Here is a 13737-nt window from a genome sequence, read left to right on the forward strand (position 1 = left end):
TAATGAACGAGATTATAATATACCATGAAACGGTTACATCGACAGAAAATAAATTATGTTCACAAGTCTTGATGTTCTTAACTCGCATGTATACGTGGTGATGTGTTTGAAAAAATGAAGAAAAAAATGCATGTGTTCTTTATCATGATTAGAAGAAGAAGTTTTTCCTCTCTTTCCTTGACGCAAAGGTGTCAATCAAACTGTCTATGTCTTCATGGAGCACCTTGTCCACCATCACCCTGTCCATGTTCAAGAGGGTGAGGGAGGAGAGCCTCTCCTGGTCCATGGTGGTCCTCATGTGGTTCTTGAGCCTTCTGAGACAGGAGAATGACCGCTCCGCCTCAGAGCTGCTGATGGGCATTGAGGCCAGGATAACGATCACCTTGTATAGCTCCGGCATCAGGCGGAACACTCCCGAGCTTATTAACTCCGCAGCAATTTGTGACGAAACCATGTCTTCTGTGTCAATATCTGCCTAGAGAAACATAAATTTTAAACATATAATGCAAAATGAAACATTATAATATTAACCTTGAATTGCTGGAAGATTGCATGGTCTGACTGGAGCTGCTCGAGTTCAAGTCTGTAGTGCTTGGCGACACGCTCAATGACACAGGTCTCCACTTCACTGTCATTGACGATTGCAATGAGATCCATTGTGATGTTTGTATCGTCGGTGGCAAATCTGCTCTCAAGCTCTAATACAATCTTATTGATTGCAACATCGAAATGTGTTTCACAGAAGTAGGATTCAGTTGTTCCTTTCCACTTTATTCTCCTTGGAATCTTCGCCTCCTTGAATTCCAAATCAATTGAGTCCTCCAGGTCAAATACTGATTTCAGCTCAGACGACTTCAACTCAGCAAGTTTCCAGATTGATTCAAAGATTTTCTCATTCTTAAGATCTTCAAGAGTCCTAATCACTAGGTTGACGTGTTTCCGGGCCTTTGTTAGGTCAACCTTTCTGCCTTGAAGTTCATCTGACAAGCTAGATGTGTGTCGGAGGAGTGTCTTCAACAGTTCAATGCCGAAAACAAATTCGTGACTAAAGATGCTGTTGAGCAGAGAAGTTGCTGTTGAACTCGACAATGTATCTTTATCTTTTCTCATTATTATGAGGGTCGTCATGATTCTGACCATCCCTAGAGATACAGCGTGTACAGCATCGTAGCGAAGACTCCAGCGGGTAGCAGACTGGTTCTTCAGGGTCATCACCTTGGCATACTCCTCATCTTTACTTGTTATCTTCACCGACTTGTAGATTGCTGACCTCTTTGGTGACCCTTCAATGAAGTTGTATAAAATTTGTACTGTCCCCATTGTATTTCTCAACAGGTTTATATCTGAGAGAAGATCCTTGACTACAAGATTGAGGACATGGGCGTAGCAGTGGATGTAGACACACAGTGGGGCTACTTCCTTCCACCTGGCGGCAAGACCCTTCTTGATGCCGGATATGTTGGAGGCACCGTCCACAGCCAGGGAGACAGTGCGGGCGGGGTTAAGGCCGAGATCCTCGACAGCCTCGTGAAGCTTCTCAAACAAATATTTGCCGTCAGTCTGGGTAACTTTTACAAACTTAAGGAAGCTCTCTTTCTTGATGCCTTCACTCGTCAGATATCCCAGTGACAGACTGAACTACTCCGTGTTTGACATATCTGATGTCTCATCAACAATCACAGAGAACCAGTAGTCATCATCGCTGGCACAAGTCTTGACATCTTCAATGATATTTTCCGTCACTTTGGATGCTATAATCTCTATCAGCTCATTTTGGATGTCAGGTGAAGTCCATTTGGAAAAACCTGCCCCAGCTGAACCAAATTTTTGACTTCGGCCTCCAGTTTATCTTTGAGAATATGATTGTCGTGTGAACGCAGGGACAAAAGCTCCAAGAAGTTTCCTCGATTGTTTTCATTAGATTCCTTCAACTTCAACTTGTTTCGGAATCGCCCCTAAAAAGCCAATCCTTGCTTTGCGAGGAACCCAACAGTTTGGAAAAGATACCTCAAATAAGCTCGCCACTTCACGACTCCCTGAGCATGTTGAGACTGAACATGGCCGAGAACCAAGGTATTCTTTCTCTTTGATGTGAGGAAATTGATCCACTTTTCCATCGACAGTTTGTGTTTTTCGTTGTTAGAATGAACTTTCAACGAGGAACTGTTTTTCCATGTTTTGAACTCAAATTTCCCAAGGTTGGAAATGGAAAATTTGGAGCAGGCGAAACACTTGGCTGACTTTTCAACCTCGTCATATTCTAGCCACGGGAGCTTACGGAGCCAATCATATTGAAAGTCTCTGGAGTATTTGTCATCTATCTGAGAACTGTATGTTTGTAACTTGGGCTGTAGAGGATGATCTCTCTCGACTTTAGGCACAGTTTCCCGCTCAGTCTTCACTCTGGTTCTGGTCTGGATGTCCTTCCGCTTTGGTTCCCGCCGGTAAGTATCGGGTCACCCAGCTGGCTCGTGAAGACGACAGGGTACTCTGGGCCTCCGTCCACAAACTCCATCTCCTCAGTCTTGCTCTTCTCACCTCTCTGGCCATTGTCGCTAGTCTCAGAGTCCTCTGCAGAGGGAATATTGTTGTTGTTGACTACAGAGAGCTAATCGGGAGAGAAGATTGGTCCGGTATCGAGATTAGGAAGTCTTATTCCATGAGAAATCCGTCCGCTGGGGTAATTTGATGAGTTGCCATTATTTTCTGTGTCTGCAGTAACTTTCTCTTCAGCAGAAACGGACTTTTCAGATCTTGGTTGAGGCAGTAAGGCCTCAAATGGAGCAGGGTCATCGGGATAGGAGGAGGCAGTGACTGAGGATGAGGATGTAGCAGAGGAAGTTTTCTTAACTGCAAAGTTCAATGTTTTCTACTTCTTATGATCAATTTTCACTTGATACTTGCAGCTGGGGTCATTCTTATGGAGTTTAACTTTGTGATCATTAAAATTGTCCTTCTGTATTTCCTTCTGACAGATAGAACAAATCACCAACTCTCTGTTAAAATGCGTTTTCCGCTTCCCGTGATACATTTCTGATAATTAATAAATTACTGCAACAATCCACTCTAAAAAGTACATAACTATTATTTATGTCCCTTTTAAGCAGTAATAATTTAATTTATCTTGTATGGCGTTCAGTGACCAACCCCTATTTATTCCTTTTTGTTATTTTTATCGAGACTTCCTTTTTCCTTTCGTTCAAAGAAGAACCACATTTTTCGTTCGTGATAATAAATCAATTAATATTTTTATAACCTGGATCTCATCTATTCCTTCGAATTAATTATTAGTTACGGACTCGTACACGTGGAATTACTATTATACCTTATATACTCAAAAATCCATATTGGTGGCAGCGGAAAACAGGTTGTAAAAATTATATTATTATGAAGGAAGTAACAGAGGAAAAGCGTGGAGATAATTCAATTTCTAAAGTCGCTATCAGGACTCCCGATTTTAGTATCGAGGATCCTTCTTTTTTTTTTCGACATCTTGGAATCTCAATTTATATTAAATAATATCACTGTTGACTCGACAAAATTTTTATACGCAATAACAGGACTCCCTCACAGCGTGGCACGAAAAGTCGGGAAAGAAACAAGAACATCCAACTCCTATGACAAGTTGAAAACCGAAATTCTTGACATTTTTGAAAAGTCTAAAAGTCAACTTTTCGACGAATTAATTGGAAGCACGATGATGATGATTGGAAAACCGTCAGAATATCTTAAATCTCTAAGCGAAACAGCTCAGAAGATTTCTATTCCTGAAGATATGGTAAAGCATAAATTTTTAAACGCCGCTCATCCAGAAATTTTGCCTGTTTTGGTCTCAAGATCTGAAGATTCTTTGGAACAGTTAGGCAAATTGGCTGATCAATTGCATGAAATGATTAATATTAAATCAGTTAACCGGGTGATTTCACACTCATCACCTACTTCAGATAGAGATCATAATCGAGAATTCAAATCTTTGACTCTGACTCCATATTATCCAGATCAACGTCCTAAAGTATGTAGAGCACATCTCTTTTATGGACATGCTGCACGCTCTTGTAAGAAATGGTGCATATTTCCAAAATCAAGATCGAATTTAAATATAGAGCCTTCATCACGCCCTTCTTCTCCTATTCGTTCGGAAAACAGGAAAGGCAAGTGAGTTTAGCGGCGAACTCCTTGCCCTTTATCAAAGTCGCAGCTCAAATCAATAATTTGGTAAAGGTGGAAATTTTAATCGATACAGGGGCTACAATATCACTATTACCAATTTCAAAAGTTTTGATTACTTCTCTCAATCCGTCACCTGTAAAGCTTGTCGCGGCTAATGGAAAAATAATTCAAGTATTTGGAGAGTTAACTTGTGTAATTGGAATTAAAACATTACGCAGGAATTATCCATGGACTTTTGTTGTAGCTGATGTAACTAATCCTATAATAGGAATTGATTTTCTTCACCATTACGAATTTGTGATTGACTGCAAAAATGGAACTTTGTCCGACCCTAAAACTGGTAACTTAACTGCAGGTATTCTCTTATCAAAGAATGGCATATTTGCTATCAATCAAACGTTTGAAACATCTGAGTCTTGTATTAAAAATATTTTTATGAAATATCCTTATTTAACAGTATCTCGTCCTAATAACGCCCCGATCGATATTCCTCCGGACGTACATCATCGGATAGATACTGGAAGTTCTCCTTCATGTACATTCAAATTTCGTCGTCTTTCTCCTGAAAAGACAAGGATTTGTCAGGAGAAATTAAACTCTCTTCTTGAAGCTGGAATTATTCGACCCTCTAGTTCGTCTTGGGCAACACCTTTACATTTTGTGAAGAAGAAACAACCAGGAGAGTGGAGAATGGTCGGAGATTACCGAGCTTTAAATGCTAAAACAATTCCTGATAAATATCCACTTCCTCATATGAATGATATTGCTACTCGTCTTCATGGCTCAAAAATATTCAGTAAAATCGACCTTTGTCAAGCCTATTACAATATTCCTGTCAATGAAGAAGATAAACTCAAAACGGCTATTACAACTCCTTTTGGTTTGTATGAATTTAATTATATGCCTTTTGGTTTGAGAAATGCAGGATCTTCGTTTCAAAGATTTATGAATAAAATTTTGGGCAAATTCACATTTACATTCACTTATTTAGATGATATTTTGATATTTAGTACAACTAAAGAAGAACATTTACAACATGTAGAAACTGTCCTCAAGACTTTAAATCAATTTAAACTGCGTGTTTCGGAAGATAAATGTGAATTTTTAAAAGAAAATATTGATTTTCTTGGAGTCACAATAACTCCAGATGGAATTATACCATGTAAAAATAAGTTGTCAGTTATCAAAGCATTCAAGAAACCAGTATCCCCTTCAGAATTGAGGCGATTCTTAGGAATGATTGGATTTTATAGGCATCTTATACCCAATTTTGCTAATTTAGTTTTACCTTTAACAGAATTAATACGTTTATCAGATGTTAAAATGGATTTAGTTTGGACTCAGAAAGAAATATCATCGTTTGAGGATATGAAAAACACTTTGGATAATATTTGTTGTTTACCTTTTCTAAACCCAAAGTGTAATATATTTCATTTAATTACAGACGCTTCAAATCATGCAGTGGGAGCCGTTCTTCATCAAATTGTAGATGACAAGCCATCTCCCATTGGATTTTTCTCTAAGAAGATAAGTCAAGCTCAACTTAAATATTCAACCTTCGATCGCGAGTTATTAGGAGCCTATTTATCTGTATTACATTTCAAGTACTTAATTGAAGGTCAAAATGTGACAATTTTTACTGACCATAAACCTCTTGAATCAGCATTTAAAAGCCAAAAATTAGCCAAGTCAGATCGTCAACAACGTTATTTGTCATTAATTACCGAATTCGTCCAGGACATTCAATATATCAGAGGTAAAGACAATATAGTCGCTGACTATTTATCACGTCCAATCGCAAGTGTAGAACAAATTCCTGTATCTATTGATTTACCTAGAATTTCAAATGCTCAAACCATCGCTTTATCAGAAGAAGAAGAGTTTGTAAAATATTATGATGAGTTTAAACATCAATTTAAAAAAATAAAAATTTCAGATGGGATGGAATTAATTTGCGAAATATCAACTCCCTCTCCTCGTCCTTATGTTCCAGCTTCGCTTCATAAGGATATTTTTGGTTGGTTTCACAATTTATACATCCAAGTGGAAAATCAACAGCATTGATTATTAAGTCGCGTTATTTTTGGCCATCTATGGATAAGGAAATAAAAGCATGGGCGGCGGATTGTGTGAATTGTCAAAAGTCGAAAGTGGGTCGTCATATAAAGACTGATATTCAACCATTTTATGCCGGTGGTAGATTTCAAACTATTCATTTGGATATTGTGGGTCCTCTACCACCTGTAGAAATTCCGGGACAATCTTCGCTTTTACCGTATAGGTACATACTAACATGTATTGACAGAGCTTCTCGATGGATTGAAGTTTGTCCATTGACTGATATAACTGCCTCTGCTATTGCAAATGCTTTTATATACGTATGGATTTCTCGATTTGGAGTACCATTATATGTAATTACTGATCGTGGTAAACAGTTTGAGTCTGAATTGTTCCATCAACTATCACTTATGGTTGGTTTTCATAGACTACGTACGACGTCGTACCATCCCCAAACTAATGGAATGATAGAAAGAGTGCATAGGGTCATAAAGTCTGCATTGAAAGCTAAAAACACTAAATGGTATTTTGCTTTGCCTATTGTGATTCTTGGTCTCAGGATGATCCCTTCAGCAAATTCAATACCACCGTTTACTGCTTTGACTGGTTCGGAAATTATGATACCTAGTAATTTCGTTGATGATAAAAAAGTTTACCTAATATTGTGGACCATGAATATATAACAAATTTAAAAGTGTATTTTAATAATTTGGATTTTGGAATTCTTTCAGGTGGTACAAATCATTCCTCAAAGTTATCATATGTTCCAAAAGATATTCTAACTACCGAATATGTATGGATTCGTGTAGATCGTGTCAAAGGTCCCTTAGAAGCCCCTTACACCGGTCCAGCGAAAGTCATATCCAGAAATAGTCATACGTTCAGAGTTGAATATTTATCTGGAAAACAAGACGTAGTATCCATAGAAAGACTTAAGCCAGCAAAATATGCTCCAGATCCATCCATATTCAACAATCATCTACTAAAAAGTATAAAAGAACGAAACCATCGATACCCAGAAGAACAGAATCCAATACCAAAGATCAAAATAAGGTTCCAACGATCACAACAAGATCTGGTCGTAGGGTTAAATTTGCTCAATATAATAATATGTGTTAATTGTAATTATTGTACTTATTACTCCGTAATTTTAGGGGGGAACTCTTGTGGCGTTCAGTGACCAACCCCTATTTATTCCTTTTTGTTATTTTTATCGAGACTTCCTTTTTCCTTTCGTTCCAAGAAGAACCACATTTTTCGTTCGTGATAATAAATCAATTAATATTTTTATAACCTGGATCTCATCTATTCCTTCGAATTAATTATTAGTTACGGACTCGTACACGTGGAATTACTATTATAGCTACTTTAAGTACAATTTGTGGTGCCTCCAAAGGATTAATCAGAATCATTTTTTCATTTAAATGAACTATAATTTGTTGGAAAATGTATTCCATGTTCAATTTTGAGAAAAATTATCTAGCTTCCTTTTGGGTGGACGTGCTACAAATATGTAATTTTATTATAATGACTCAGTACTATTATGAGTTGGTCATAAGTTACATATATATAATAGATTTTAATAATTAATTATGACTTAATTCATCTATATTTACATACCTATATGATTGGTGGACGGTTGAGTAAGGTTTTTTTTTTTTGGTCCGCTGAAGCGGACAAAGCGCAATACTGACCACTCAAAGTTCCATTGAATTCATGTTTGCTAATGTTATGACATTGGGATAAACATGAAATTTAGGAATCTCATCTCTTTAGAAGAAAGTATTAAAAGGAAGTATTATCAATTGTGCAGATGTCTTTTATCTGCCAAATATTGTTAATTCATCATCCATTGGTTCAACTACTCCTCCGTTGCTTCAGATCTTGTATCATATGGAATCATTGTATAAAAACAATGTACATCGATAAGAACTGAAGATATGTTTGATCAAGATTAATAATACTTGAATGAAATGTTAGTCGAGAAACAAAGAGACTTATCATCCTTCATCTTCAACTCTTCCATTGAAAATCCATCCAAAGTCTACTCAATTTCGTCTCCTAATTCTTAGAAAACTTTTTCATTGATTTGAGTCCTTAAATGTCATTGATGTACATAACAAACAACTCATATCTATGCCACTTAGTACATTTATAAGGTTGTATTATTTCTGTAATCCTCATCCTCGCTTACGATTCCATTATTACTGGCCAGTCTATTCTGTAATTGGAAAAAAGTAAAAGACGATCCTGGACCATGAATTTAATTTGTTCCTCTTTGCTAGATATCTTTATCAGCAAAGTGCAAACATATTCAACTATCCTATTACCTACATATATGCATAAATAATTCATGGGAACTCTTACGGGATAAATAGGTTAATAATTATTGGTGATCTTATAACTATAGTAGACTTATATTTTAAAATAGGAATTTCGTTTTAACATATTTTAAAAGTTGGTAAGTCGGTTGCCATTTTCTAAATAACTAAATCACTTGTCATCATATTTAAATATCACTTGATTGTCAGGATTTAGGATCTCTACATCAATATTCCATAAATAAATTACGGATAACACTAAATGCTTACGATGTAACAAAACTGAATATAAGAACCACTATTTCAGTCTTCATTGACACTAAATATTAGATTATATTCGTTCACAATTGTAAAACATATTAATATGACACTTATGTGTTCCATTGATTTAAGTTTAGATTTTTATTTTGTCTTAATTGTTTAGCCATATAATATATTTGATAATTGCTAATTTACTACGATTTATACTTATTTCAATTATATACTTTTAAATATCTAGATATGCAGTAAAAACGTAATTTTTTTATTGACTACTCTCATTGGTCAAAGGTTTATTCATAAGTGGCTTTGCATTGAAATCCATCAATATGGTGTTCAATGCTTCGTTTCAGAATGTTGTAGTAGTTACAAGGCATCGAATTCTAAAAAAAACAAAAAAAAAAACCACACAGTTTACTTACCTTTTTTAGTATGTACGTTTTGTTATTCAATATTTTCATAAATTAAAAACAACAGATTTATATATTCAAAAAAATTAAATCTTCAACAAAAAAATCCAAACGAATGTGAAATTAGTCAATAGAATTAGAAATTAGAATGTAAATTAGTGAAAACTAATTATAATATTTTAATATTAATAGTAGAATTAATATTTGCTGGAAATTCTTGACGTTCAATGTGATGAAAAGCATCATTTTGATCGTTTTAAATATAAATCGGTCTAATTTTCAAGTGTATGGCAAAATAATTATTTTTGAAGTAAATGATAACATTCAAAAAGATATAAAAATGGCTTATTTCGAACGTTTTGTCATCCTAGCTTTAAGTTTAATTATTCATTGTTGCATATGTGAATTAATAATTGTACAAACATTCGAAGATTGATTTTTAAAAATAAAATATAGGTTTGGTGAATATAATCATACAATTTTGCGATGATAAGTTAGGATTAGGCTAGGATATATTAAATTTATTATATGCCAGGATTATGTTATTAATAAGGAAATATCCCATTTTACTAATTAAATATAATTTGAAAAAGTTGATTGTTATAATTTTGTCCCCCTTTTAGTTATTATTATTCTTAATAATTTAGCTATATCCAATACCTCCACAATTTTCCGGTGTTGGACCATACATAACAGAAGAAGAACTATAACAACGAATACTGTAATAATAAGGTCCTAGTCCAACTTTGATATTAACTGGATAAAAATAATACTAATTAAAAGTAGAGCAAATCGCAAATTGTTTTTAGCAACTAAAGCTAGATATTAATTGAAAGTGAGATACAATAGTTATATTCAAAAGTTGTAGAATGATATAGATCTTTCGATCAAATAAGCTATATCTACCTATAACTGTATTACTTTGATGAGAAATATCCATTTTGTTTGTAAAATATATGTAGGGTAAACCCATGCGATACACACTTATAAATAGAGAATTTAATTTTAGAAGAATATCATTGATGTTCTAATTATTTTTATTTGTTCAATTAATACTCAAAAAATTGTATTATTATTTTGATATATTTCAATTAAATAACTTATAATTAGCTCCAATATTTCCAATAGAAATCTACATAAGTTAAAAAGTCACTTATATTTTTTAAAACACATGGTCACTTAACAGTTTCTAATAATTGTTTATATTTAATAGAACAATGCACTGCAGAAAAAAATATGGAAAAAGAGGAGCATATTATCTTCGTGAGTTGAAAATAATACTCCACTTGTTTACAAAAGGCAAAATAGTACTATAGAAATCGGGTGTGTGTGTTGATGTGTTGAATATGTATAACTGTTATTATTTACAGTACAGCACGAATTTAAACTTATAAATTGAGTTTATATTTGTAATAGAGATTATTCAGTAGTGATTCGTGCGTAATAGGCATTAAGGACACTTAAGGACTTTTATCAAGGAAAAGTTTACTTACAGTAGAAATTGAAGCAGAGGTGACTTTAGGAGGATTGAACACAAGAGTTTCAATAAAGAAGCTGTGGTTGGAGGAACTTTCTTTGTTCCTCATTGTATTTTTGTTTGTATAACTCATCAGTTCAATAATATAAATATAGAATGATTTGATAAAAAATAAAATGAATATTTATTTGCAATAGCAGAATAGAATATGCATTGCAGACAAAACTATCGAGAAAAAGAGAGGCGCATTATTTTTAAGAATCTATAATCATCTTCCACTTGTTTTCCAATACCAAAAGAGACTCAAAAGCAATAAAGAAATCACTAATCACTGGTGAAGCTTAAAGTGTCCAGGTATCCATACATAATATACATCATAATCTCCTTAAATGAAGAGGCAGTTGATGGAGGATGATAACTCTGTCTGTTCCTCACTGGATTTTTCAGTCAATTATTCTGTTGTTTTGGTGAACTCTATAGTATATATATGTAGAAGTATACGATGATTCCGTAGAAGATCTGGAGGAATTTATGTATTCTTGAGAATAGAGGCAATGATTCACGAGGTCAAAAGTCCCTATCACAGACCTTGATATGAAGGGACAACTACCCAATGAATGATCCTTCCATTATAGGAGATGGGATCCACCGAGTAAAGCACAAAGAGACAAGATCCCTTAATTGAACAGGCCATTAAATTGAAGAGTATCAGAACGTGTAGATTAGATATCCAAGTGGAAAAATAAGAATTTTTAGGAATAGGAAGGAGGGGTGTGTGGATGCGGATCCATATATTCTAATGCTTTGTACGAAAGATCCATCCAAATCACTATGAATTAAATGTCAATTAATGTACCTCATCTTTTCTACCATCTGTAGGTTTCGTGAATCAAAAATAAGTTTTAAGCCCCCATTTATATAGTCCCTGGATCATAGAGATAAAATAAAACCCAAGCAATGAGTTCGATAGTATTAGAACAGTTTTAGAAATTTTGATGTCTTGAAAATAAAGGTTGAAGGTTAATAATGAAATGTAACAAATAAACAAATATAAATGAGAAAAAAAATAAAAAAACTCAGAATATATTAATAGTTAATATTACCTTTAATATACTCAGGCTTGTGAGCGATCAGGAAAGAAATTGCGATCAGAAATTCACTAAGATATAACGATAAGGGCTATTTACGATCTGTTCAATTTAATTGCGATCATATTCAAATATACATTTCCTTAAACCTATGTATGTACCTTTTTAACTAAAATAAATAATTTATATACCTTATACAATATTTTACTATAATAAAATAAAAAATATATGTAGAAAAAAAAGCTAAAATATAGTCTCCCAGCGAATAATATAATATCTACATAATTAAATAATTTTTCTTCTAGCTCTTTATTTGACATGAACAGGAGTTGCTTCTCAAAGTTATCGTCTCTCAGCTTCCGTTTAGTCCTCCTTAAGATCTGTTTTGCCTGGGGAACAAACGCTCGCTGCCATTCAGGTATCTTTCCACTTCCTGCTGGGCCGTATCCATCTTTTTGGGACGTTTGGTGAAGAAATTACTCTCTTTCTGCACATCCTGAAACAGCTGGCTGGATGGCTGATCTTCAAATAAGGTGGTCTCCTCAAGAAGGAACGTTTTTGCTTTTTATTGAGTCTCCTCAGTAAGAAAGGCTTCTTTGAATTGAGGGAGATAAGCTGATATGTAATAATGTACAAATTGATCGGATCACAATTTTTTTGCTATTACTGTTGCGATATAGCGATATAAAGATCAGGACCGATTGCGATACTGCGATCAACGATATAATATGGTCATATCGCAATTAATCGCCGATCAGAAAAAAACTCCGATCAACAAGCCTGAATATACTAATTAAAGACAATACAGCATTAAATTTGTATATTTCCTTTAATAAGTAGTACAATATTTCTTATCATAATAAGATATAACGATAAGTTAATCGAATTTCTCATTAATACAAAGAGCATTTCCCCGAAATTGCATTCTTCTTTGATATTATATTTATTAAGTATTCCACCTCCATTTGGTGAATATTGGCTGCAGGAAATAAAAATTGTTTGTTTTCCAAATTAATAATTAATTTCCGTAAGATATGATTTTCAAAATTTATTTATAGAAATTGCTTATAAATATAACTATTATGTATTAACTAACATTTCTGAGGGTGTAGAGAGGCCACCTGTATTACACATTTTAAGGAATTCAGTAGAGTAGGTTTCCTGATATTTTAAGAATAAGTTTAATCGGACCTTACTTTTTCAATTCCTTTATCTGATTTACACTCTCCTTGAGATTTGGTGTCAACTTATTCGAACATAATACATTCCTTGTTTTTTCATAAACTAGATTACATGTTTGACATCATGGGACCATACAACGTTCTGGCATATTTATAAAAATTAAAGTCTAAAGTTTAATAAATGTTAAAAGTAAAATAGTTGTTAAAAATAGTAATATATTAACTTAAACATTTATAGTACATATGTAACTTTATTCAAGGTAGTAAGTATGCATATTAAGATATAGAAAATGTATGTAGTTTGCAAAAAAATATTTCTCTTGTTCCTATACTTCTCTTGTCCAATCCATGGCCCATAGACCATACAATAATAGAAAACCTAGTTTTATATGTGCAAACGTATTAATCCAAAACATGGTCATAGTTTAGAACCTTTATTTGATTTAAGAGACTTAAATTGGCCCGAGATTGACTTTAAAAAAAAATCTATCAATTTATCGTGACAATCAACAGTACAATTTTCATAGCCTCCAAATGATTAATTTAAAAATATGGTTAATTGAAACTGACGATAGTTTTTTGAAAAATAAAAATGTAATCCACACTTAATATTAAGAAAAATCATTTTAGATAGCTTTCGTATTAACAGGCCATTGCTTAAATCTTGTTATTTTTATATCTCCCCCTTTTGGATGTAGCTGTAAGACTGGTCCATCTTGATTAGTAGTACAATCAAGATTGTAAAATATTTCATTCTTTTAACATATTTTAACC

General features: G+C 33.8%; 1 protein-coding gene across 1 annotated transcript; it reads right to left on the reverse strand.

Annotated features, from left to right (window-relative positions):
* LOC139906095 (52 kDa repressor of the inhibitor of the protein kinase-like) lies at window positions 1-2633 on the reverse strand. The gene is made up of 2 exons (XM_071890293.1): window positions 532-2633; window positions 1-475 (listed from the first exon to the last, which is right to left on the reverse strand). Exons 1-2 carry the CDS (start codon window positions 1318-1320, stop codon window positions 149-151), a joined length of 1116 nt encoding a protein of 371 aa, XP_071746394.1. The 5' UTR covers window positions 1321-2633; the 3' UTR covers window positions 1-148.
* Window positions 2634-13737: the final 11104 nt, after the last annotated feature.

This window comes from Lepeophtheirus salmonis, chromosome 8 (genome assembly GCF_016086655.4).
Source record: "Lepeophtheirus salmonis chromosome 8, UVic_Lsal_1.4, whole genome shotgun sequence".
Lineage (NCBI taxonomy): Eukaryota > Metazoa > Arthropoda > Copepoda > Siphonostomatoida > Caligidae > Lepeophtheirus > Lepeophtheirus salmonis.

Coding starts and splice junctions, on each gene's coding strand:
- LOC139906095 (XM_071890293.1), bottom strand. CDS start 1,320: ATGGGGACAGTACAAATTTTATACAACTTCATTGAAGGGTCACCAAAG. Junction 476..531: donor CAATCTTCCAGCAATTCAAG/GTTAATATTATA, acceptor ATGTTTCTCTAG/GCAGATATTGACACAGAAGA.